The sequence below is a fragment of the Catharus ustulatus genome, chromosome Z (genome assembly GCF_009819885.2).
Source record: "Catharus ustulatus isolate bCatUst1 chromosome Z, bCatUst1.pri.v2, whole genome shotgun sequence".
Classification (NCBI taxonomy): Eukaryota; Metazoa; Chordata; class Aves; order Passeriformes; family Turdidae; genus Catharus; species Catharus ustulatus.
In genome coordinates, this window is record NC_046262.2 from 67,526,184 (window position 1) to 67,551,123 (window position 24,940).

The 24,940-nt window shown below is 38.4% G+C and overlaps 1 protein-coding gene across 1 annotated transcript in view; it reads right to left on the bottom strand.

Annotated features, from left to right (window-relative positions):
- Nucleotides 1-24,598, bottom strand: part of SLCO4C1 (solute carrier organic anion transporter family member 4C1) — a 30,418-nt gene extending 5,820 nt beyond the window's left edge. The window contains exons 1-10 of the mRNA XM_033084680.1: nucleotides 24,364-24,598; nucleotides 19,322-19,585; nucleotides 15,357-15,551; nucleotides 13,067-13,163; nucleotides 12,064-12,185; nucleotides 11,083-11,198; nucleotides 10,652-10,796; nucleotides 6,235-6,430; nucleotides 2,946-3,099; nucleotides 1,246-1,433 (exon numbers count right to left, since the gene is read on the bottom strand). Coding sequence (XP_032940571.1) covers nucleotides 1,246-1,433; nucleotides 2,946-3,099; nucleotides 6,235-6,430; nucleotides 10,652-10,796; nucleotides 11,083-11,198; nucleotides 12,064-12,185; nucleotides 13,067-13,163; nucleotides 15,357-15,551; nucleotides 19,322-19,585; nucleotides 24,364-24,598 — 1,712 coding nt within the window. The remainder of the gene's footprint in view (nucleotides 1-1,245; nucleotides 1,434-2,945; nucleotides 3,100-6,234; nucleotides 6,431-10,651; nucleotides 10,797-11,082; nucleotides 11,199-12,063; nucleotides 12,186-13,066; nucleotides 13,164-15,356; nucleotides 15,552-19,321; nucleotides 19,586-24,363) is intronic.
- Between the last annotated feature and the right edge of the window lie 342 nt (nucleotides 24,599-24,940).

The window sequence follows — 24,940 nt, forward strand, 5'->3', positions numbered from 1 at the left end:
ATGGGTTGTGAAAAGATAAAGAACAATGCCCTGCCTGGTTTCAATGGATGGCCCATTAGCAGAATATCTGCCGCGGAGATTAAGGATCACTGCCCCCACCCTCAACAGATGGTGATAGAATAGATACCTTTTATCACACTCTGTATGTAACATGCGGCTTATAATCAGGTGCGGCTTATATACGGACAAAGAACGAAAAGTTGCTGGCACCCGGAGATGCGGCTTATACTCAGTGCGGCTTGTAATCGTGAAATTACTGTACTTACAGTCCTTTTTTCCATAAAAATTGTTCCACTATTTCAGCTGATTTATATAAGGATTCAAATATACAAACACTACTGCTTAGAATTATTAAAATAAAACTATGTCAGTTCAATTTTGAAGATAATGCAGAACTTCATGTCATTCTGCCCCCACACTAATATGACAGGCTGTTAATTCCAGATTTACACCAAACCTGGAAAGGAGGCTACTTCAAAGTAGTGTTGTAGGATGTTACTGATTTCCTCAGCCCCTGTCAAAGGGCATCTAGCCACATCCTCACAAAGCTTCATGCTTATGCATCATAGTCATCTTTTCACTGTATGTATTATAAGTACAAGTAAAACTTCAACATAAAGCAAAACAGCTGTAAATTCAGAATGAGAAGCATTTTAAAAATAAAAACAAAGAAAAATCTCCCTTTCACACATGTAAGTTTCAGCAATTTGAAAGACAGCAAAACCACTGATTAACTTGCCATCACATTTTACGTTAATCATGACCACACATACAACATGAATACCATGGGAAGTAGTCTACAGTTCTTGCAGTCTTGTGTACAGACTACAATTTTTCAAGCTAGAACTCTGAACCGAGACAGGAATCTAAGGTTGAGAATAATTGATATTTTGCCCTTTTGCTGATAAAATTTGAAATGCTGACACTATCAATAGACAGGCTAGTCAAATATTTTCTTCATTAAAGTACATGGCACATTTATTCTTTTTTGCTTTAACTAAAACAGTTAAGAGTGCTCCCATGAAATGGATTTTGCTTCAAGTTAGAAAGATTTTTTTAAAATAGATTCAAAACTTACCTACTAACAAGAGCGAACAGCGGTATGACTGTGCTCTGTTTAAAATATTGCTTGCTTACCACACAACCTTGTTCAAATAACACATTGCAAAGCAAAAGGAATAAAAGTATTCCACTGATATTAGTTTTCAAAAGAATGTTACCCTTCTTTCAGACCAAAAAACATACCTGAGAATGGCCACAGTTGTTGGAGTAGTAGCCATAAATGTAAAAACAACAGCAAAAAAGAAGAAGGTCAGGAATAAAGGTAAAAATTTGCATTGTGTTGGACATTTCCCAGGGACAGCTTCATGGATGAAGTCCTCTAAACCATTTTCTCTTTTTGGTTTCCCAATACAGGAACAGTTGTGGTATGTCTAAAAATAATTTATAAGACAAAATTTAGCTCCAAGAATGACACAATTACACTGTTTTGGTAAATTTTCATTGTATTTGCATCACACAAGACAAGAATAAACACTGACTTTACTGTATGGGAAACAATTTCCTGATGAGCATATGACACTAACATTAATTTTTAAAACTGGTTCATCAGAACTTGACTGATCTATCTCACCTGAGCAAAAGGTATTCTTGGCTTTTTGACTTTTTGTATGGAGCAAGCTTTTAGCTACAAAAAACTTGCACATGTCAGAAGCAAACCATATGCAGAGATGCAAGCTCGACTCTTAAGACTTAAACAGGAAAGAATAGAAGCAATATAGGGCCACTTCTATAAGTGGTGGACAGGTGAACAAATGGAATATGCTCTTCACCTAAATCAACAGAAGTTTGTTTTCAAAGAAAAATATAATGTATCAGTGAAGTGTGAGGTTTTGACAGCAAGAAGTAGTTAGTATCCTGCATTTTCTTATGGATAAAACCTCCTCTCATTTTCCAATATAAAAGTACAAAGGCCTTTCTTAGGTCAGCTTGCCTTTTGGATCTCCCTACATTGCTCCCACATCCCCATTCAAGAGTTTATCGTACTAGCAGAGACAAGCACAGAAAGCCCCTCAGTTCCAGGAAGGCTTGATAATAACTTAGGCACTTTCATGACTTACCATTCCTGCATCAGGGGCTACTGACATTCAAGTTTTCAAAACTCATGGAAGCAGGCTGTCAGGTGTACAATAAACATTGTATTGCTTAAAGATCTAGATAAGAACTTCAAGTAATGTTAAGACGATTGCTGACTTTTTTGATTGCCACTTTTATTTAAAGTACATTTAGATTTAGCTTATTTTCAGCATTAGAAAGTCTGGTAGAAGTACATTTGCAAAATGGCTTCACACAGGTGAGAAACACTGTGGCTAACCAGTAAACCATTACAAGGAAAGAAGGCCCAGAGGTGGCAAAGAGTGATGTGCACAGAAAGCTCAGAGAACAATGCAGGCTGTGAATCATCAGAACTGTTGCAAAGAAAGCTATACAGAAAAGAAACAGCTCTGTCACTTCAGTGAATCAATTGAAGTGTAGTAGTGTAAATGCTTCTCTCTGAGCTCATTGAGAGAGTGGAAACATTTTCCTAAGTTAGCCAGACCAGCATGAACGTGGGGGAGTGAAGGGCAAGGAGTGTGGCTCACCCCAACAGAATATAAAAAGCCAGACAACTACCAGAAACATTACAGAGACAAATGGGCTTGATGGGCTTCAACAGATGTATGCCTTCTCAAAAACAGGGGAGGCTCAGCATAGTGATGGTGACTATATTAAAAGACCAACAGTGGGAGTCACAGTGGTATCATAAGTGAACTGTGTATTGTAATTGCTGGATTTTGCTATGAACAAACCTATATTTGTATTGTAGGGAAGGACATTTTGAAATATAGTGCATTTTATAGGAAATGAGACTAAACTATGCCAGCTATCTCCATTGCATAAAGTACCTTTTTCATGTCATTAAAACTATAGGAGACACATCCTGCGAAACAGGGAGAAAAGTACTGGACTTCATCTCTGCCACAAATTGGGTAGTACATGGAGCGCAAACACCTGCAGTTAGCATTGCATGGTGCTGTTAAGTTATGTAGAGTGCCTGTTCTGAAAAGCAGAAGTAAATAGGCATTAAATAAAGCAACTGAAAAACAGAAGATATGTAAATAAGTAATGCAATATTTATGGCATAGTAAATTTTAAAATACTCTACTCATGTTATTTATGCACTTAGTTGTTTAAAAATAAACATAGTAGTTACAGTTCTAGATTTTCCATTTATTTTGCATCTAGTTATTTTCTATCCAAAGATTATTCCTCCAATTTCCACTCACAAAAGAGATGACAAAATTCTGTATCTCAGCCCAACTCTTATATTATCCCCTCCCTTCAACTTTGGTATTTGAATTTCTTCAAGTTATGATTGAAAAAAATTCTAAGATTAAGAACAATTTTTGGAGTTGTTTATTCTACCGATCATACTCCAAGACTTTCCCCCTTTTCTGATTTAAGTCCAGTTGCAAAGCCACCTCATTTTTACTATTTTTAACACTGCCATGCAGACATCTGAATTGTATAAGCACTCAGACAACTGCACATGTTACATGCAGAGTGCAATGACACACCCTGAAGGATCTTAAATATTTTCTCTGGCTTTTTATGGAATAGCTAATAACTAACAGAGTTTAACTCTCGCATACTATATTTGCTTTCAATTCAGGCATTTACTTTCAATACAGGTCATCATATGGTTTTATTTGATGTAGTCCCACTGTATTATCAGCATGAAAAATCATTTTGGTTTGTGTGAGGACTGCCCTAAGGCATAACAGTGCCTTAGAAGAGAAAAAAAGAGAATGAAAATATCCTTTGATTTTCTAATAGTAGTTCATTAATAAGTATTTTCACAGATTCTAAGTTCAGTCAGCTAAACCTAGGTTACTGATGCTGCTGGTAGAGTTTAAATATTGTACTGTAAAATGGAAGTTCCACATTAATTATCTCAAAGGTATGGTTCTTCATGAGAATTTGAGGTGGCAAAAAATACTAACAGGAGAAACAGTTTATCTAGGAATTAATTTACATTCAAACTTCAAATGGAGTATTAGGGACATCATAATTATTTATAAAATTCATTTTGTTATAGTACAGCAGAATACCACTGAATTAATTTGTGATTTAAGCCTAAGCAAACTAACTGCAATTCTTCTAAGTATGAAGAATGAACTACAGTGCACCATAAGCAAATTCACTAATCACAAATTTGTACATTCAATGCCTTGCTAGCTTGTGAGGCATGCAAAGCCTAGAAATACTTAATCAATTTGGTGCCATCTGTCCTGTTTACATGAGCAGTGTCTCTTTGCCCTGACCTCCAAAGAGGGACTGAACATTTAGTTATGCACAGTCAGAGAAAAATATAACAAAAAATATACCCCTGGCTTTTCTAAAAAATCTAGCAGATGAGGTCATCAATTGCTCCTTATAAAACTCTATAGGAGTTTTTAAACAAGAGTCCCAGAGACATGTGAAAATGAAAAGTATGAAATAGCCCCTGCATTTCTGTTCCTTCAAGTTTCCAAAGAAGTACTGGGCAATAGAATTTGGCAAAACCAATTATTTGAAGTGCCTGTTAGACAAAATAATCCATGTTAGTTCTGCTGATAGCCTAATTTAGTAATAAACAGTGTTACTAAAAGTAAGATACTGTTTTCATTAATACAAACAAGTGATCCTGTACTCATATGATTCTGAGACGAAACCTGCAAAAGCTTCCCTCACCTTTCCAGGCTATTTTTCAATAGGAAGAGAAGGCTTGCCATGAAGGAATTCTTGAAATACTGCACAAAAATTGACATCAAATTCCAAGTCGACTCTCAGAGCAGTCTCATAATTTATTCTTACAGAAGCATTCGTTCACTAGTATAAGCAGGAGGCAATTCTTGGCTCCTTCCACCAGTTTATAAATTTATTATTTTTTAAAGATATTGCTACATATTTTATTTCTTCATAGAAAACAGTTTAAGGACTGGTACTGTATTAGTGCCACTGACTATTCTGATGCACATGTCCAGTAAAGTATAATTCAACATGTAACACTGAATAAGGTAGAACTGAGCCATTTTCTATAATGGATACTAAGGGAAGAGATATATTTCAGGACTGGTTAACTTCAAATTGCTTGTATAACTGATACAGTTACACAAAACTGTAAAATACAAGTTAGTTGTATTTAACTTATGATGAAAACTAGTTCAGCTGTAACTTTTGTCAGCTGCTTATCACAGGACCTGATATAAAAACACAGATAACTTCATATACCATTCCCTATACTGCATCTTCAGCATTGTATTGATGAATATATATTCGTTTGTTCAATATGTAACGATAAGCTTTCTACAACCAAAATCTGAATTCTGATTCACAGTTCTGAATTGTCCGAGTCATCTGTCTACAAGAATTTTTTCACACACTGAAGCAAAGTCTTATATTAGTCAGATTTCAATAGTGTCAATTTATATAGCAAGTTGTTAAGATGAAATCAGAATGAGAGTTAATTTGTGCTTTAAGGATTTTTATTTTCTTTCAGTCACCAGTGTAGAGAACTTTGTTGATTCACTTTGCATATGAGTAAATTTCTACCTTCCACCACTTTGCATGGGCATTAGAACCTACAAAACTGAATTCCTCCCCACCCATCTTCTGCATTTTCACGGTACATATCATGTTATTGTGTTAATAAAGTGTACCACTCCTCTTCCCCATCTAATTTAGCTTCAAATGCCTTTTTATGCATTGGAGAAGAACAATCAGATTATACTTTTATACTAGATAGTGGTACCTAGCCTTTGCATAAAATGCAGTACTTGGGAAAACAATAAAAAAGGATTGTTATTTACCGAAGTTATTATAAGGGAAAGTTATTTACCAACTTACACTACATAATTCATGCCTATGATTTTTTCAGATGGCACCTAGCAGTCCCCAAGTACCAGCCTACTAGAATTACTTTGCACAGCACCATCTGGCTCTTTGGCAGACCCTCAAACAGCTGGTGTTGCCTCTGGCTCTGTTAATTCATGACAGGGTAACTCATCACTTGAGAGCAGACTTTTGGAATAGCTAGTTGCCTTCTTTCCACTTTTAAACAGTGGATGAATACAGCTGATGTGTAATATTTGAAACTATGGGAATTGAATAAATATTGACATTAAACCCAAGAGTTCATTAAAATACATTTACCCATTATATGTTTCAGAGACACCTGCAAAAGGTTCATTCCCACATTTAGCGAATAAAAACACTGCATTTAATATAAGGGCCACTGAATAGGTCCTGATTGTGAACTTGATTATGCTTTTGCAGTCCATTTTGCGCCTGGAAACCAAGATACCACTTATGACTTGGCCTAGAGCTGCAGCTGGAATTAGTACAAGTCCTAGAGGAAAATAAGACAAGGAGCAGTTATATAAAAATGCAAGACATAATTGCGAAGCAATTAAGAGTGCAATTTAATGCCAAGAAAAAAAACAGTTACCTGCAAAATGCAGTCCATGTGATATTGTTTTCAAACCATACTACCAGAATCTCACTGCGTAAGTAATTTATTCTACTGGTACATCACCTTTAGCCTTTCCAGAGGTTTAACTGGAGAATTTATAGTTATCCAAAACCCAACTTCAACACAGCCAAACTACATGACTTACAGGCACTATGGATAGGGACTCTGACCACCAGTAGGCATCTCCATGAAAATAGAAAATCCTCTTTCATTCTTTCAGTGGTTTTCTGACATGTGCATGTTCTTTTTTATACAACTGTTATGAATCTTTTAATAAGAGAACATAACCACTATTATACAAGAGACAGCACAACATGCAAGAAGACACCTACTGAAAGATTTAAAGAAGTCTAGATCAGTGGGTCAGTTTTGCTGTCGTACTCCATTTACTCCACAATGATTTATCCTCTTTGCACTCCAAATAACTAACTGAGCATTTTGATATGGCTAATATCAACAATCAATAATACAACACAGAACTCAGTATACAGTAATTTCATGAATACAAGCCGCAGCAATTTGACAAAAATTTTGGTGGAAACCCGGAAGTACGGCTAATACTCGGGGGCGGCTAATATGTGAATAATTTTCTGACATTTACAACCCCAGACGTGCCAGCCAGGGCGCCGAGCCAAGCACCTGCCAGTAAAAGCCGGCATTCTGCGATTTTTACAAAGTGTTACTCTGTTGCCCTGGCTCCCTGTAGGCAGCACGGGGGGTGGGGAGAGAGGCGGGAGAGCTCTCTTCCCTCCTCTTCTGCAGCCCAGGGGAGAGACGGGGGGACCCCGCGCCGCCATTGCCACGGCCCGGGGAGGGGTAGGGGAGCCCGCGCCGCCATTGCCGCGGCTCAGGGAGGAGGCAGGGAGCCCACGCCAGCATTGCCGCAGCTCGGGGAGGAGGGGGGGGCTTGGCCCCTGCCCTCCGCCGCCATGGCGGGAGCAGGGTGTGCTCCGTGCCCGGCCGACGCCGCTGCGCGAGCGGGGCGCTCTCTCTGTGCCCGGCCGGCGCCACGCCGTGAGCGGGACCGGGGCGAACAAACCCAGAGGCGGCGGTTGGCCCTGAGTGGCAGCGCCGGGCTGGGCCACCTGGCTCCGTCAGCAGCCCCTAGCGGGCCGAGCCTGCACAGCCTTAGTTGAGCCAGTAAACCCCTCGCCATGTCGCGGTTCTGTCAGTATTCGGCAACTTTGTTGCACGCGGGTCCTCGCTGCGAACCACAGAGCGGTTTACATTCAGGTGTGGCTTATTTATAGACAAAGAACGAAATATTTGCCCATACCCAGAGATGCAGCTTATACTCAGTGCGGCTTGTATTCGTGAATTTACTGTAATTTACATCAACTTAAGACAGCCAACTATAGAGACAGCTCAGGTACAATAACAAAACTGCCCAGGCCACAGACCTGGGCATTTCACAAACCACAGTCAATGATAGTTTAAATAGTTTCCATGGCCATTGGTAATGCTTAGACTAGTTAACTCAGTTGAGATACAGCCAGCTTTCAACATTACTGTAGGCATTTCTTTAAAGCTGTACATTTAATAATCACAGCCAATATTTTCAACTCAAAGACATTCAAACAAGGTCTGTGGACAAAAAAAATGCAACACTCAGTTTTCCACTTCATTCCTAATTTTTGTTTAACAACTGAGCATGCATTTCAATATATTTTTATGTAAAACTTGCATATGCTTTGTTTTGATACAACAATACAATCCAGTATTGCCCAGAGAAGTACAGTAATTTCACCACTATAAGGTGCACCCTTTTGACTAAAATTTTGGCCCGAACTCAGAAGTGCGTCTTGTAGTCTGGTGAGCCTTATATAATGGACAAAGTGGCAAAATTTGCCAACCCAGAAGTGCGAGCCGCAATGGGGGGGCGGTGCCACATGAGCGGCAAGTCATGAGAGGGGTCAGGAGCGGGCGGCCGCAGCCGGCAGAAGCCACACAGGGAGGGAGGGAGGCAGCGGCCGCGGGTGGCCCCGGTGGTTGGGAGCAACATGGGGAGGGGGACAGCCACAGCGGCCGGGAGCCGCGCAGGGGTGGGGGCGGCCCTGGCAGCCATGGGCATTCCCGGTAGCTGGGAGTCACGTGGGGAGGGAGGCGGCCGATGGCCGCAGGCAGCCCCAGCGGCCGGAAGCTGCGCGGGGGAGGGGGGAGGCTGGTGGCCATGGGTGGCCCCAGCAGCCAGGAGCCACGCGGGGAGGGGGGCGGCCCTGGTGGCTGGGAGCCGTGCGGGGAGGGAGGTGGCCAGCAGCCGCGGTCGCCAGTCACGGTCGGCACCGGTCAACGGGAGCCGTGCGGGGAGGGAGGCGGCCAGTGGCCACAGATTCCATTACTAATTCATTATTTTGTTGTGCGCAGCACAGATCCTCTCTGCAAAAAAAAAGGTGCGCCTTATAGTCTGGTGCACCTTATATAATGTACAGAGTTGTGAAATTTGCCACTGCCCGGATGTGCGCCTTATAATCTGTTGTGCCTTATAGTAGTGAAATTACCGTAATTCAGAAGTCTTTCCCAAATACATTTCTGTTGGAGAAAGAACAGCTCAACTACCATAGTTACATATTGCAACACTCTACAGCTTAGGGGGACACATTCTTGAAATACTAAATCTGCATATTGCAAGCATCTGTTGGCATTATGGACATTTCTGCCTTGATCTGATTGCTATTCTTCAGAATTCATTGTGTCAAAGTTAATCATGTGAGCCTACTGAGCATGGCTCTTTCATCCGATGTTTTCTGTTTCTCCAACACTCAATTTTTCATAGCTCTGTCCTGTTCTACCTATATTACTTCTGTATATCGGATAATAAATAGGTGACAGTAAGCCAACTATAGACAACGTAATAGACTTGTCCCATTCTGATTAGTCATTTTATTGCAAACTCATTGTAACGTCAGTGTGGAATTACAAAAGAGAAAGGTAAAGTCAACATCTTATTTGTAATAAGAACTACTTTTTTTCTAGCTGCTCTTCATCTTGTTTGTTTCAGTAGGGACTAAGATATTAGTGCTCCTTCAGCCTATTTTAAACGGAACATTTTTCACCAAGAATAAGAAAGGAATAAACTACAGTTTCATCAGCACACAAAATCCTCAGTATACTTTGAATATGCGTATCAAGTCTTCAGATACTGCAAACAACAGATAGAGCTAGTCCCATGATAAATTAAGTACTAGAGTACAGTAATTTCACAAATACAAGCCGCTTTTGACTAAAATTTTGCTCCCACACCAGAAATGTGGCTTATACTCAGAAGCGGTTAATATGTGAATAATTTTCTGACATTTACAACCCCAGAAGTGCCAGCCAGGGTGCCAAGCCGAGCACCTGCCAGTAAAACCCAGGATTTCGCGATTTTTACAAATTGGTTACTGTGTTGCACGGCGGGTGGGGCCAACTCAGTGCCGGCAGCACGTGGCGGGGGGAGAGGGGCAGGGGAGTTCCCGCCTTCAGGCGGGGGAGAGGTGGGGGTTCCGTGCTGCCATCCCTGCAGCCTGTGGGGTAAGCAGGCGGGCTCCGTCCCTGCCCACTGCCGCCGCGGCGGGAGCGGGGGGTGCTCCATCCCTGCCCGCTGGGGGAGCAGGGGTGCTCCGTCCCCGCCTGCCACTGCAGGGTAGTGGCGGGCCAGGGCGAGCGAGCCCAGAGGCAGCGGCTAGCCCCGAGCGGCTCCACTGAGCTGGGCCACCTGGCCCCGTCAGCAGCCCCGAGCGGGCCGAGCCTGCACAGCCTTAGCTGAGCCAGTAAAGCCCCCACCATGCCACGGTTCTGTTACTATTTGGTAACTTTGTTGCACATGGGTCCTCACTGCGAACGACAGAGCGGCTTATACTCAGGTGCGGCTTATTTACGGACAAAGAATGAAATGTTTGCCAACACCCAGAGATGCAGCTTATAGTCTGTGCGGCTTGTATTCGTGAAATTACTGTACTTACGGGCAGGCAAGAATAACAAAAATACTGTTCTGATTACTGCATTCCATCTAAGTACATTCACAAATATCTCATATTAAAAAAATACTCCTATTATCTTCCACCAATAATGAAGTGTTCAACACAATACATTTAAGATAAAAATAAAAAGCCATGTTACCTCCAAGAGTTGCTGAAACACTTGACGACTTTCCAAACTGATTTTCTATAAACTTTGGTAGAAATGTGGCAAATCCAGTGGCAACTAAAGCTTCTGATGAACTGGCTATTATTAGACTCATAAGCACTGGATTCCTCAACAGTATCTATGGGGAAAAATTATCATAATGCTCTGGAAATTATTTGATCTTGGTACCAACTAAAGTAGAAGTCATTATATTTTAAAAGTAGATACTCTGAAATGGAACTTCAGTAATATGGTTTTCTAGCAATCTCAAGCATCAACAAAATGAATGTGCATTAAATTATCAGTAACATTGAAGTCTTCCCTATCACAGCATAATAAGCCATTTTTAAAGACCTCTAACATCTGAAAAATAATTTCATTTCTCAGAATATATTCAATTTCAGCAAATTTGAGATTTTTCTTACCAGGAGAGCCATAGGAAAGTCTTTAAAACTTTGTCCAATATTGTTGATCTGAACCAGTACCTGACTTCCATCATCATGAGTTTCAGAGATTTTTTCAGCCTGAATTTTTGCAGTTCCTACAAATGGTCATATTTATCAACAATGAAAACATTGAATACCTGCACTCTTAGATAATGTCAAAAAATTACAAAAATTTATGTTTCCTTCAGTTGGGAAAACTATTTCAGATATTATAGGTCTTCTTGCCTGTTTTATTCATACAGATTTTTAAACAGATTAGTAATGTGCTGTTGAAAGAAGATTTTTGTTGAAAGCATCACACTTTCGTTGGAAGGTCTTGGCTACAATAAGATATTATCAGGTGGAAGGTCTTGGCTACAATAAGATATTATCAGGGACATCCTAAAACTTCAGAGAATGTCCTTTTTTATTTTTTTAAATCATCCTTACATTCTCCTATTTCCTGCTTTATTTTTAATTTTCCTCCATCATTTCTCCTTCAGTATTAGCATAGTAATCCCTTTGGATGCTCATGGATGCTCTTTCTATAGTATTCTTGGTGGGTAACACAGAAGCTTTAAATATAGTCCTAGGTGCTTAGCTACAAGCATCTTTCAAACTGAATACCAGTCTCCATGCTTAGGTATATGCAGTCCTACTGCACATAATTACAGAGAATCACAGAATCAAGGAATGGTTTGAGTTGAAAGAGGATCTTTAAGATCATCTATTCCCAACCGCGTGGCCATATAGGCAAGACTACCATACACAAGATCCTCCCTCTAGCCGATTTGCCTCCTTTTAAAGGCTGCATCTTGGAGGGGGAAGCAACAACAAAAAAAATACTTGTCCTCAGATTTCAGTCAAAGGCAGTTAACTGAGAAACAAAATCAAAGAGGAAACATTCAGTTCAGTAGTCTATAACCCACAAATATGAACAAATGTCTCTTCCAAAGTAGCCAAGTATTGCTAAGCCTTTACCTGGTAGGTGCCTTGGAAAGCATGAAAAAGGTATTATAAGAAGCCAAATTGCAAAAAAGCATGCAAGAAATCCTATCCACCATGCTCCAAGCCAACGTGGGTCATCTTGATCCACCTTTGTACTGGAAAAGTAATTCAGAAAAAGCAAGTTTACCTTTCTGAATTTCAGATTTCAGTGAGCTGGAGTATTTCCTTTTAATACTTATTTACAGAAAGCCTTTTAATATTGCTGTTTTCTTAGTTTGACATGTTAAGTTTATTGTTTGCTTGTTTAAACCAACTTCACTGGGCAATTATAAAAATATTGAATTCCACCAAATATAGCCTTCAATTCATTAGTTACTGTCATTCCAATTGAAGACTATTCTTTTGCTTGGATTTCAAGATTCTGAGACATTATGAAGATACTGGAAATGCTGGATTTAGAAAGATTCCCCATAATCTATGAGTTATATCAAAACTAGTTCAGAAGCTCAGAATGCCATTGCATGGATCTGAAAGCTCTAAAACAGAGGAAATAAAAATGCAAATGAAGTTGCTGGTTTAGACATTAGTACAATTCATAACACTTCTTTTAAAAATGGACAATTACTCAACTGAGAGATTTTCTAGCAGGCTCTTCCTTAGGAGTTAAGGAGCAATATCCTAACCCTCATACTCCAATTCAAGGAAACATTTCTACAAGAAATCAGTAGGTGCAGTTTAACCCTAAATAGATGACTAAGCAAAAGAAAAAGCATTTTTTGCTGCTGAGGTTTAAAATAGCTAATACTTAAATGTTATAACCATTTACACTACAGAGAAACTTTCACCATCAAGTCACTAACTCTGGCAAGTAACTCGCTTGAAGCCTAAGTGCAACTTGTTTTCATGTTAATGAAGCTCTTGAAAATATGGTATTTTCTGAAAAAAAAATTTCTCCTCACAAAGAGAAAAGCTGAATATTTGGATAAAAATTATTAGGAAAAGGAAATAGGAAGCAATAAACTAAGTTGTATCTTGCCTTTTTGGGATCTGAATGTCAATATAAACCTTAAGCAGCTGCCCTCCTAAGACATAGCCAATAGCAGGACCCAGCAGAGACATGGCATAGCCAATTCCTAGAAGAGAAAACACATCAAGTACATCAAGACTTTCTTAAATTTTTTTTAAACTTTCTTTTAAAAAAATTCTTAAGTCAACTTCAGACCAAAAGGTTTCTGTAAGTCAACCTGTTCTTTCACTGCCACTACTTCCGTTATAGCATATAGAAGATAAGATCGGTAATTATGCCTCAACAAGGAAATTTGCAGCTCTCAGAATCTTAAAATCAGAGGTTCAGCAAAAGGCATTTCACTGACTGCATCTTTAAGCATTATTAGATTGTTTTTTCCCCATTTTTGCCTACCTTAAAAAGATAAGTGGTGAAAAATATTTAGTGAAATTATGAACATTAGTTATTAATTGTATTAATCACAATCTTTAAGGACTTGCTAATTTATGTTTTAAAATCTTAAGAAGTTTTCTAAATCTTCTAAAAAGAGAAGACAGTTACATTAAAGTGTCTGACAGGAGTAATATCTGCCTTAAAATACAAAGCCAAGGTGCTTAACAGCTCATGACACTTTTAAAGAATCAAACCCAAACAAACAACAAAACAAACAAACCCCCTGACTCCCTCCCCCCAAAAAAGAAAACATCAACCTAAAAAGTTGCTTGTGTAATCATACCCTAAAAAAGAATACCAGACTTTTCTGATGCAATAATGTGACACCAGCGTTCCTGGCCTACCAGACAGATTTCTGTTGCAGTTCAGCACTGACTGATAGCAGGAAACACTGTCTCTGCAGATGAAGTCTTGCAATTAATAGCAATTAGATCCATCCTTGATTAGTAAACATGTATTCTTTCTCTTTCCTCAGGTGGAATAATCTGGATTTCTCATTTGTTTCTGAAATGTATGGACCAAAAGCACTTAATTTCCTTCTAGTTAGTAAGAGAAAATGATGGGGGAGTCAGGAGAGTGAGAGGAGTGCAAGAGTGCAAATGTGACAGTCAAGTAAGTAAAAAGAAATATTGAGTAGATACATGTTTCAGATTTTTCCATGTTTCAGAAATAGTGACATGGTCATAAGAACTGTCTGAGTTAAGTTCATATTCATCCTACAGAATTCCAAACTGAGCTTAGAAAGTGCCTACTTTCTCCCCCACAATTTAAGTACCATTTGGAATTGTTTAACTTCAGTGGCTTTAGTTGTAGATATCCCAGTCCTCATGAAAATGCACCCAGTGTAGAAGAGAAAGAAAACACCAACTTATGATTTGCAGGTTTAAAGTAAAAAGGTGCTAGCACCCATTTATGGACAATTTCAGGAGTGTGTCCTGGGTTTATTTTGGTTTTGTTTTGTGGGGGTTTTTTTTGGTTTTGGTTTTTTCCTTGCATTGTGTAAGCCTTTTCGTATAAGGTAAAGCAACACAACATACTTTAACACAATGCATTGCATGAAGCAAGAAAAGGAATCCAGGCTTAGTTACCTACCCACTGTCTTGCATTCCAGTTTTGTTATATTAGGGAGAACACACTGCTCTTCTGAACTCAATTGCCTGAAGACAATGCATGCATTAGTTTATTGTATTAGTCTTTTTTTAAAAGACCAATGAACACTGACACCATTCTCTTGAGTTTTCAAATCACTACTTTTACTCCAGTTATGTAGACAACCCTAATTCTGCTCCATTTCTTTCATGGGTTTCAAGGGAGGAGGAAGAGGAGGAAGAGAAAATGGAATATTATCTCTCTCAAAATAAAGAAACAGCAAAAACAAAACTTGTCTTTGTCATCTAAGATTTATCATATGAATCTATCCTATCTGTTGTCATCAAATGAAGTAGCTTGCCTGGAAAACAGATGCATGCAAACAGATAATTATTTCAATTTTGCCCCTTAAAATATTGATTTAGTCTGAAAACAGTCTTGGAATCTGAGAAGTTTTTAATTCCTCCTACAAGTTACAAGTCTAGGTAATATGTTTTTAATCTAGTTACATATGAAATGGGAGAAACAAATATCTTCATACTCATAGAAAACAGTAACGAACTTGGCAACAAAATGGTACATATCCTGTAGAATAAAAATTGAAAAGGCTAAAACACTCTAGTATCTAAATCTCACAGTAACCGATGTAGAAATACTTTATGCACGTAAGTAATAATTACAAGATTGTTTAATTAGAGGAATTCATAGAAACACTTGGAATGCATTGCAGTCTAGGATCTATCCAGACAAAGATATTATTAAACAGTTTTAAAGTTACCTATATAGAGGGAAGCCTTGTGTTTTGGGACACTATCATCAATAAAAGCTGTCCCCAAAGTATATAGAGGAGTTCCTCCAACTCCTAGCAGCAGCTGTCCGAGGATAAAGACATACAGGTACTTGTGAAGCGAAGAGTTTGTGCTGACACTGCAAGTGGCATTAGCAAAGATGGTTTCTGCAGTTTGGCATGTGTCTGAAAAACAGGAACAGCAAGACTTTACAACTCCACTACCTACCTCATCACAGTCCAATTTGAAGAATAATCTGTAGTGAAAGCTAAACTACAAAAGAATGCTGTTATGTCAGGCTCCCATTTTGATTTTCACACTTATTAATATACCAATATGCCAAGCCTTCTGTGATATCATATCCCCTAAAAGAAATTCTAGCAGGGGTTTTTTTTTCTTCCTCTCCAGGAAGGAAACAGGAAGGAAATAGCCTTATAAATATGCTTTGACTTGTTGAAAGTACTATTGACCAGATGTATGAATAAAACCAACCAACCACCTGTCAAATGGTCATTCCAGAGGCTGTGAATACTACGTAAAAGATACTTCACTGTATTCCTATACCTAATAAAAATTCTGAGGAGCACTAACCTCCACTCTAAAGTGACAGAGTAGCCTGAACAACCTAAGGAAATCTGGACCTGATGGAAAATGCAGTCTGTCATTAGCAAAGAAAATCCTCCCTTTACATTTACTCTTTTGGGAAGTGTTTACCTATGAAAAAGGGAAAAGCCTTAAAAACCTACACCACTATCTCTCACAGAACACACACTGCCATGCCTCTAGAAGGAGAAGTTAATATAAAGCCTCTGTACTTGTGCTCACACGCAAAGAGGAAAGTTGTGGTACAGCAGCGTAAGGTTGTGTCTGCTGCTGTAATACTTGGTACTACAAGGAAGGAACAGAAAAGAGGAACTGAAAACAGGGAGTATTGTGGTGTCTTCTCCCTTCTCTTGCCATTATTGAACTTTTGGTAGTAGAATACCAATAGACAAGACATTTCCATATTTCTCCACATAACAACATAAAATCCTTAGAAGGAGGATAAACCCATCAGTTTGGTAGGAATGAGTTCCACTGAATAAATATATGAAAATGTCCTCCAGGTCAGATAAGTAGACTGATTAATTCACACTATTTCTCCACAAAATTATTACAGCCTTTCATTTCCTTAGGTCCTTTTACATCTCAGTACATCTTTTACTTATGCAAAGAAGGGGCAAGATCAATCCACACCACGGGCTTACAAAACAAAGCATAAGGAAGTGTTGGCCACATACTACATATTCAAAGAAAACTTATCTTAATCATTACTTCTTGGAGCACATAATAGATGATACAGTGCCACTGCACAGAAACAGGTCAACATGTGGAATAAGAAAACCTCACTTCAAAAGAGTCTTTGAAGTTTTCCTTCCTTACAACTTAGGTAGGATCCTGGGTAATCTGTTTCAGTGTTGGTCCCAATGTCTTCAAAATGAAGTTACCTTCCTTGTGCCAAGTAAGTAGCTACAATTCACATTTGCTATCACAGAGACATGTTTAATTTTTAAAATAAAATCCGAGAGTGAAGTTTAAAGGTATACTGCTTATAATATTTACAGTTTTCACATTCCTCTGCGCCATCTGATTAATCAAATTAAGTTGATTATGTTAGGGTTGCACCAGCAGGAGGAGCCCCTTATTGCACATACATGAGTCAGCTGGAAAAGTTACCAAATAGCTGGTTACACCTGTGTTACAAATTGAGTCTAAAACCTTTCTGGAGAATAGAGAACACATTTCACAGTGGCTTTATTAAAATTATAAGCAGACCATTGATTAGAAAATCTTTCAATACGGAATGGATTCAACTATTTCTAGGAAGTGGCATTATGATAAATAAATTATCAAATAGATATGTATAATAGAATATGTGTATACTCAGAATAAAAGTAAATTATTATCAAGATAAAGCAGTAAGTTCCAGGAAGTCTGTAAGAGGCTAGATGTATTTTGTATTTCAGACTAGACTTATAAATTTGGCAGCCACATTAAATATTGCATTAAAGTTATCCTACACAAAAAACTCACTGTACTGACATATAACAGACAAACATTTATAATCAAGTAGCCAACTAGTAATAAGACCTGTTCAGAAATAAATATTTTTTAATATGAAGCATTAAATACAAGCTTAATTTAAAAAAAAAATATATCTTTAGAAGTGACACACACAAACAATTAAAAATGAAGGCTTCTGGGATATGGTGCTATTACATTCTGCAACTAATTGCATAGTTCAAATGTTTCATCAACCTCAGAACTAGCTAAACCAGGCACCCCATAACCCTGTGCTGTGCTTAACTTTACAGTTAAGAGATGCTGTTGTACTGCACCTGAAAATTTATGTTGACTCCCATGGTGCAGACACTCCCTGCACTCTTAGTAATTTATCTTTGATAGTGTTTTGTTTAAGTGAGCTTAAGTTCTTAAATGTGCTCACCACAGAACAGCATAGGCACCTGCATTACAACAGTCAAAACAAGTAGGCAAGCTGTTAGCTAACAGCGCCATGGGGAAGAAACACATTCCAATTCACAAATTGGATTTAGATTTCAAAAGTCTGTGTAAAACATTGTCCCTAATAAAGGTATCAATAGCTACAGCCATCTTCAATGATGGATGTTGGAAAAACAGTAGCATGTTCTTTGGAATTTCAACTAAAATTGTTTGAAAGGAGAAACATCAGTTGCAACAGTTGGTAATCTGCTCTCCCACGCTTATCTTGTTCCAAACAAGAAAAAAAATCAGATTTAAACTTCTATCTATTAAATTCAGTTTCCCTTTCATCACAGTAAAGTAAAGGCGTCAATACTGAAACCAAAATTGTAGGGAAATGGGACAGTAACAGAGCCAGAAGCAAGCAACCAGCTGTCCCTCTTCCAAGAGCTAACAAGTAATTATCTGCTCATAGCCCCCAAAACACCAAAGATGGTTTCTTCTGACCTTGCTCAGTTAAATCCAATTTCAGCTCTTCATTTGTCAGATAGGAAAAAAAAATTTGCCCTGCTTTTTAAGCTAACATCTAGACAGCTTGTAGAAGTGGACAAAATGCTTACTAATAAAAAAATTAATTTGAGAATCAACAACCTTTCAGCATCTGGTTTAATTGCTACTGTTTTTTACTGAGCACTCTAATACGGTTAGTCTTTGAAGGTATGATTTTGATTGAGGACTGCAATAACACAACAATCCTAAAAGATTAAGTCGTCCTGCTTTAAATGTTGCAAATATTTCTGATTTATAGGTGTGCCACCAAACTGAAATACAAATAGTTGGCACGAATCACACGGCACTAAGTCTTGTTTTGTGAGAAAAGTTTAAGAACTGATAGGTATAGCCGTGATTTAAGTACTGCTTCATTCAGTACTGCTTGTTCCTTCTTTATTTCAAATAATCCACAAGTTAAAATTACCAACTTTTTAAAAAGAACTTACAGAAACTTGTTAATGAATTAATCAACATGCTTTTAATAGTTCAAAAAAAAGAAATGCAAGAAGTAGCCACATTTCAGGTAAGATGGTAAGTCTAAGAAAGCTTTACTAAGTACAGTAAGCTTTAACATTTCTCCTATATTGCTGACCTAATTTGAATCCTAGTCACAAAGAGATATCAGATAATTCTTTAAAGTAAATTTTAATTGCATTCATCAAGGCAAGAAAAAAAACCATTTTATTCAAATGTTGCTTTAGAGTAAGATTGGATACTGATGCTCAGATTGCTTCTGAAAAAATAAAGTTCACTGCAGAGAGGAGCTTTTGAACTTATGGATTTCAAAGAATAAATTTTCAGTTACAGATAGCACCCTATTTTAGGACAGAGATGAACTTCATTGCACCAAAGAAGGAGTTGCACCAAGTTGACAGAGAGATTTTAATTTTTATAGTAATTTTCAAAACAACCAGAAGCTTACCTTCAATTTTTCCTCCATACTGGTATTTTCCACTAGTGAAGTGTGGTAAGGAATATATAAGTGAGCCCACTCCTAGCATAAATGCTGAGAAAGCAAGCCATCGTGGTTTGTGCCCTCTTTCTCCAAAGTAAGATACAAATAGTGATAATACACAAAAAGCAATGTCATAGCTTGCAGAGATTAAGCCAGTGAGGGAACTGTTCAACTCATAACGCTTCTCAATTGTTGAAATACTAATGTTAATCAGGCCATTTACCACAATACCTATAAAAATAAAAATAAAGGAGATAATTAGTCAAAGATACTTTAATTCAACAGAGTTGCAGAAGTAAACTTACCCTTGTATGATGGAAAGGTCAAAATTAACATATATTTATACAAGGCTCCTTTATGAGGTATTAGCTGTAAGATACAAGTACGTAGTAGATCAATACAGTGTCAGCTTAGCCAGCCAAATTGCACAGGACCTATGTATTTGTCTGAAGCACAGATTTCAAACAAAATGCATATGGTGTCAGAAGATACTTTAAAGGTAATTTAGTCAAGGTTATAACTCGCATTAGAATACCTGCGACAACTGAAGAAGTTCAGGACATAGTTTCCAAACTATTACAAAAAAACAACTCCCCGACAACACAAAAGGAAGATAAAAAAGGTTTTTGAATGAACATGCATCCTGTGTGATATAAAAAAGTGTAAAGCTATTTAAAAATTCTTTATAGCTGTTTCAGCGCAACCGAGCAAAAAAGATTTTCCCCTTGCATCTGTAATTTCCCTGAAGTAAATATATCAATCAACCTGGAAAAAAGTCATTGCATAAGCTGCCCTACTGAACCACAGATGATCCGCAAAAGAATTAACTTAAACTGCAATTGCCAGTGCATGCTTAAACACTCTGTCCATTTTTACAAAAGCATTGTTTGTAAACTAACTTGAATCTTCTACCCTGTTTCACATTCTGTTTCTGTGGAAAAGACCAGGCAATTAAACTTTCAGGAATTTGGTTTCAGCAGTCCCAGAATACAATTCAGTTACAAGATAAATAGCTGTAATTATAACACTGTCAGATAACTTTATCATAGTCTAATTACATTGTGCCTATAATAAAATATATACCTGAAGAAAAAAATTGTGAAGCCTTAGAGTCAGAGATGTTTGAGTTCTGTAACCTTACAAATGACTGATGAGGATCTTCCCTGACACAGGCCCTACAGTTACTCTTACTCTAAAATTAAAACATTTTCTATTGTCATTCTAAGTGGAGAACACAAGACTAGTGACAGAAATGTGTTTAAGTTAGTTTTCATTGCACCATTCATAAGTAGAACTACTTAAGCCAAATTTCAACATCTCCTTACAGTACTCTAACATATTTTTTAAAAATTACTCCAAATAAACCAGCTGTTTTCTAATGGCCAAATTTCAGTTTTCTATATAGAAACAACTGTTGGCACAATCATAGTTCCAATACCCTACTATGGTCTCTTTATTAAGGCTGAGAATTTCACCTGTCAGTTTAGACATCACACTTAAATGCATATGGGATTGACACAAGTATTCAGGTGTCCTTCAAGTGCCATTAGTTACACATTCAGCAACTTTATTTTCCTCTTAAGAAACATTAACCAAAGAACAATATCAGCATGAAGGAATGAATAAACAATTTTTCCCATCTGTCAGAACTTCAAACATTTACTAAGGCTTTAAAACACTTGTATGAAAATGTGCTAGATAGCAAGTGGATTACAGAGATAGAAGGCATTGTCTTTTATCTGTAGTTTAAGTCACTACATCCTAAAAGCCATAAAAACTTCCGTTTAATTATACTGGGTAATTAATTAATAATAGACTTCATCTGTAAAAATGCAGATGTGATAAATGGCAGCATAACTTCTCCATTTACATCATCTAGTGATTAATTACTGAAGTCTCTTCAAGACAGACAGAACCTGGCCGATACTAACTTGATCTGATAAACAAATTCTTAAAGACATCCCAATACTTAAAATTGTAGTATAGAAATTCGTTTTTAACTATTCTCAACCAAAACTTTGTCCTGCACATCTGTTAGAGATTTAGGTACAGTGTGTACTGATGCGTAAAATCCAGATTAATTATAAACCCCAACTTCACTTGCTATCTCAAAACACAAGAGTACTTTTTTTTATCCATTCAACAAAAAATATGTGTTTTGCAGTTGTTGTAAGAATGGTGGCTTCAACAAAGGCACACAAAAATAACAATTAAAAAGGTCTTGGTAAAAGTACCAGGTCTGATCAGTCTTTAAAAGTTTAATGCTATTCAAAGATTTTAGGTAGCTTAGACTGGACCAGTCACAAACTATAGCTCTGTTGTTTTATTTACTTAAAATTACTAATGACATGAGAAATAAACAGTCCTTCTTGTACTCAAAATACCTTGTTTTCTGCTACAGCTATAAACGGCAGCACATCTAGTTACTGTGTTACTAGATGCAATCACACATTTAGGCAACTTTAAGTGCCATAGAGAAAGCAGGTATTAGTCACATAAAAAACATTCTAGGCAAAGTAAGTGTTTTGTATTCTGGAAATACAGGTTTCACATGTACTTAAAATAGAAAGGGCCAAAAATTAGAGCAAGTTCCACCTGAAATCTTCTAAAAAGCTGCAATACAGCATATCAGGTCAAAACAATAAACTATTTTAGAGAGTAGTTAGAAAATACTCTGACAAATACATGCTTTCAGTTAGATTCACAACATACCAGGTCATTGCAGATAATCATCCGCTATGTTCACTCATTCAAGATAAGTCTAGTATAATAACTTACATTTATCAAAAGTGTGTTACGGATTACTTCATTAATCTTCAATGAATTAAGATATAATCTTTTCTAGAGGTGCATTAGGCAAGTTTAATAGATATATCTTATCTTCCTCAATAATGGTTTCTGTAATTTGGAGAGTAAATAAAATTATTAGACCCAAACTAGAGTACTGTATTAGGTCACATAACTTCAAAATCCTAGTTGTGTTTTGCGTGCTTTTCTCTAAACTCTGAAGTGCAAAACCTGAATATTTTCACAAAGTTTCATACACAAGTCTGAATTTCTTGCTGATGACCCGTGTTTTTCCCACACATCAAAAAGAATTGCAGCTTGCCTTCAGCACTCAGTTTCCTTTATGTTTCAACCAAAGAAAATTATCTTCTCAGAAAATCCAGGTTACACATCAAGAATATCACAAGATCTACAATAGCCATGCCTACAACAAACATCCTAAGTTTCCTTCCTTTAAGGCCCTAAACCTGAACTAGTTTTGTTAGGTTCCTGGTATATATATATACAGTTAGATAACAGAGGGGGAAGCTGTCCTACAGGGACAGAGATTGCCATGATACAAGTTGTTTTTACAATTGGGAACCTATCCAGACTACAACCAAGATTTTAAAGTATGCTGAGCTTCTTATTCAGCTCAACAACCCGATCAGAACAGAATTATTGGTTTTAAGACATTTAGACATGTTAGAAATATTCAAGACACTTTGTTTAGTCCAACAATCTTTTCAGTGTCCTATACAGGACATTTTTAATTGCCTATTCATATTCTTATGCCATTCAAAAATTTATATGTGTATTCTAAAAGTCTTTTACTACTCAACTACTATTGAAATCTAATTATGTAAGAAGTTCTTCCATCCCTCCTGGTTTTTTTGTTTTTTTTGTTTTTTTTTTTTTTTGTGAAGAAAACAAATTTGGCAGAACAACTGCAACAGTAGTCATCTTCTGATCCTACCAGATGTAGCATGACCTTTCAAAATCAAGCAAGAAACAACAGACTTATCCCAAAACTTTCTAAATACTTCTTTTCTAACCCTAAGCCTATAAGCTAAGACAAGATCAGAATCTGAAGGGGATAAAATCAGAAAAAGTTCACAGAAACACATACTAGGACACTAGTTCATGCACAGACTCTCCAAGCATCACAAGTAGCATTAAAATCCTTCTAGGCTTTAAGCAGAGCCTCCAATTCTCTTCTTCTCCTACCATTCCAGGTGTCTCAGTGTGGTTCTAGGTGGAATGGAGCCATCCATTCAAACCCTGTTCTCTGGTGTAGGCTACTCCCTCCTCTAACATCGAACACCCAACATTCCCTTCCACCCCTCTACAGAAATCCCTTTATGAGTAACAACAAGGAGCTTTAAAGCAAATTGTTCAGGAAACACCCCTTCTTTTCTAGCTAGTTAATTGAAGTTGAAAGGTTATGAATATGGGCCTTTTGGTTCTTTTGGCAGACAACTGTTCAAGTTTCACAAATCTCATTTTTTAAATATTTTTGACAGTAATTCTTCTCCTTTGCTTGGTCAGCATTTCTGCTTTTTAAGTCTAAGACTTGCTAAGGCCCTAACCAGTCATTACAGAAAACCAAAAATATGGACAAGAATCTCTGAAGCCGAAGAACAGAAATTTAGGGCAAGCTAAACTTCAGACTACTTCCAATGTCAACTTAAATAATTAGTTAACTTTTAAGAAGACAGCTGCACAAGGATTCACCAAACTAAATCACACGGTTTTGCTACTTTCATATTTATCTGAAGTTCCACCCAACCAGGCCAGGATAGTGTTTCAATGAGCAAGCAGGTAAGAAATTTTATATTTATACTGGTATTTAAATCTGTGGCTTGTAACTCTCTGCCTGTGTGTGCACATGAAGCCCTATTTCCCTTCGGTGAATGGGGATGCAGCATTAACAAGGGCATGAAGCAAAAAGCTGGTAGGACCGTGGACTCAGTAGCGGTCAATAAAGTACATGGGAAGAGAAAAAAGGAGAAACAGAGTGAAGTACAAAGAGTAATACTGTGCAACTTCCCCGTCCCGGGCACAAGTGTACTGTGTTCCCCTAGTGAAACCATTATCGTCCCTGTTCAGCAACAGCACTAGAGGAGCCCTTTCTCTACTTACCCACCACCCAAAAGATTACCACCCAGCCCAGGCTCCCGCCCGGTTCCCCGCAGCCCCGGGACGGCAAACAGCGTGTGCCCTGGGCAGCAGGGACAGCTTACCTTGGAAGACGGCCAGCAGGCTGTAAGCAGCCAAGTATCCCTTGGAATTGTTGCAGAGCTGCAGAGCTCGGGGGGTACAGGGGCCCCACCCGCAGGGCCCCTCCTCGGGGTAAGGGCCGCACCCGGCGGGGTCCACGGCGCCGGCACCTGCCCCGGCGGGGCCCGCGTGGGACCGCTGGCCGAGGCCAGAGCAAGGCGTCTCGAATGCCGGGTTCTCGATACCGCCGCTATTCATGGCGCCCAAGGCCGTTGTCAGCCACGGCTGCGAGCCGCACGCGCCTCCAACGCTCCGCTAAATGCCCCGAGGGCGGCCCGGGCCCGCCGAGCAGGTGGTGGCGCTTCCGCCGCCCCTCCCCGGTCCGCCCCGCTCCTGCCCCGCAGCCGGCCCTACACGGCGATCCTCCTGCATCAACAGCAGGCAGGTGTGTGGATATCCTTTCTGAGGGAAAAAAGAAGTGTTAGTAATAACAAAAAATCACGTAGCTGAGAACAGTCATTAGGAATGTTTCTTTCGAGAAGCCGGAAGAAAATCAAACCAAAACAAAAAACCACAAACAAACAAATAAACAAAATAACA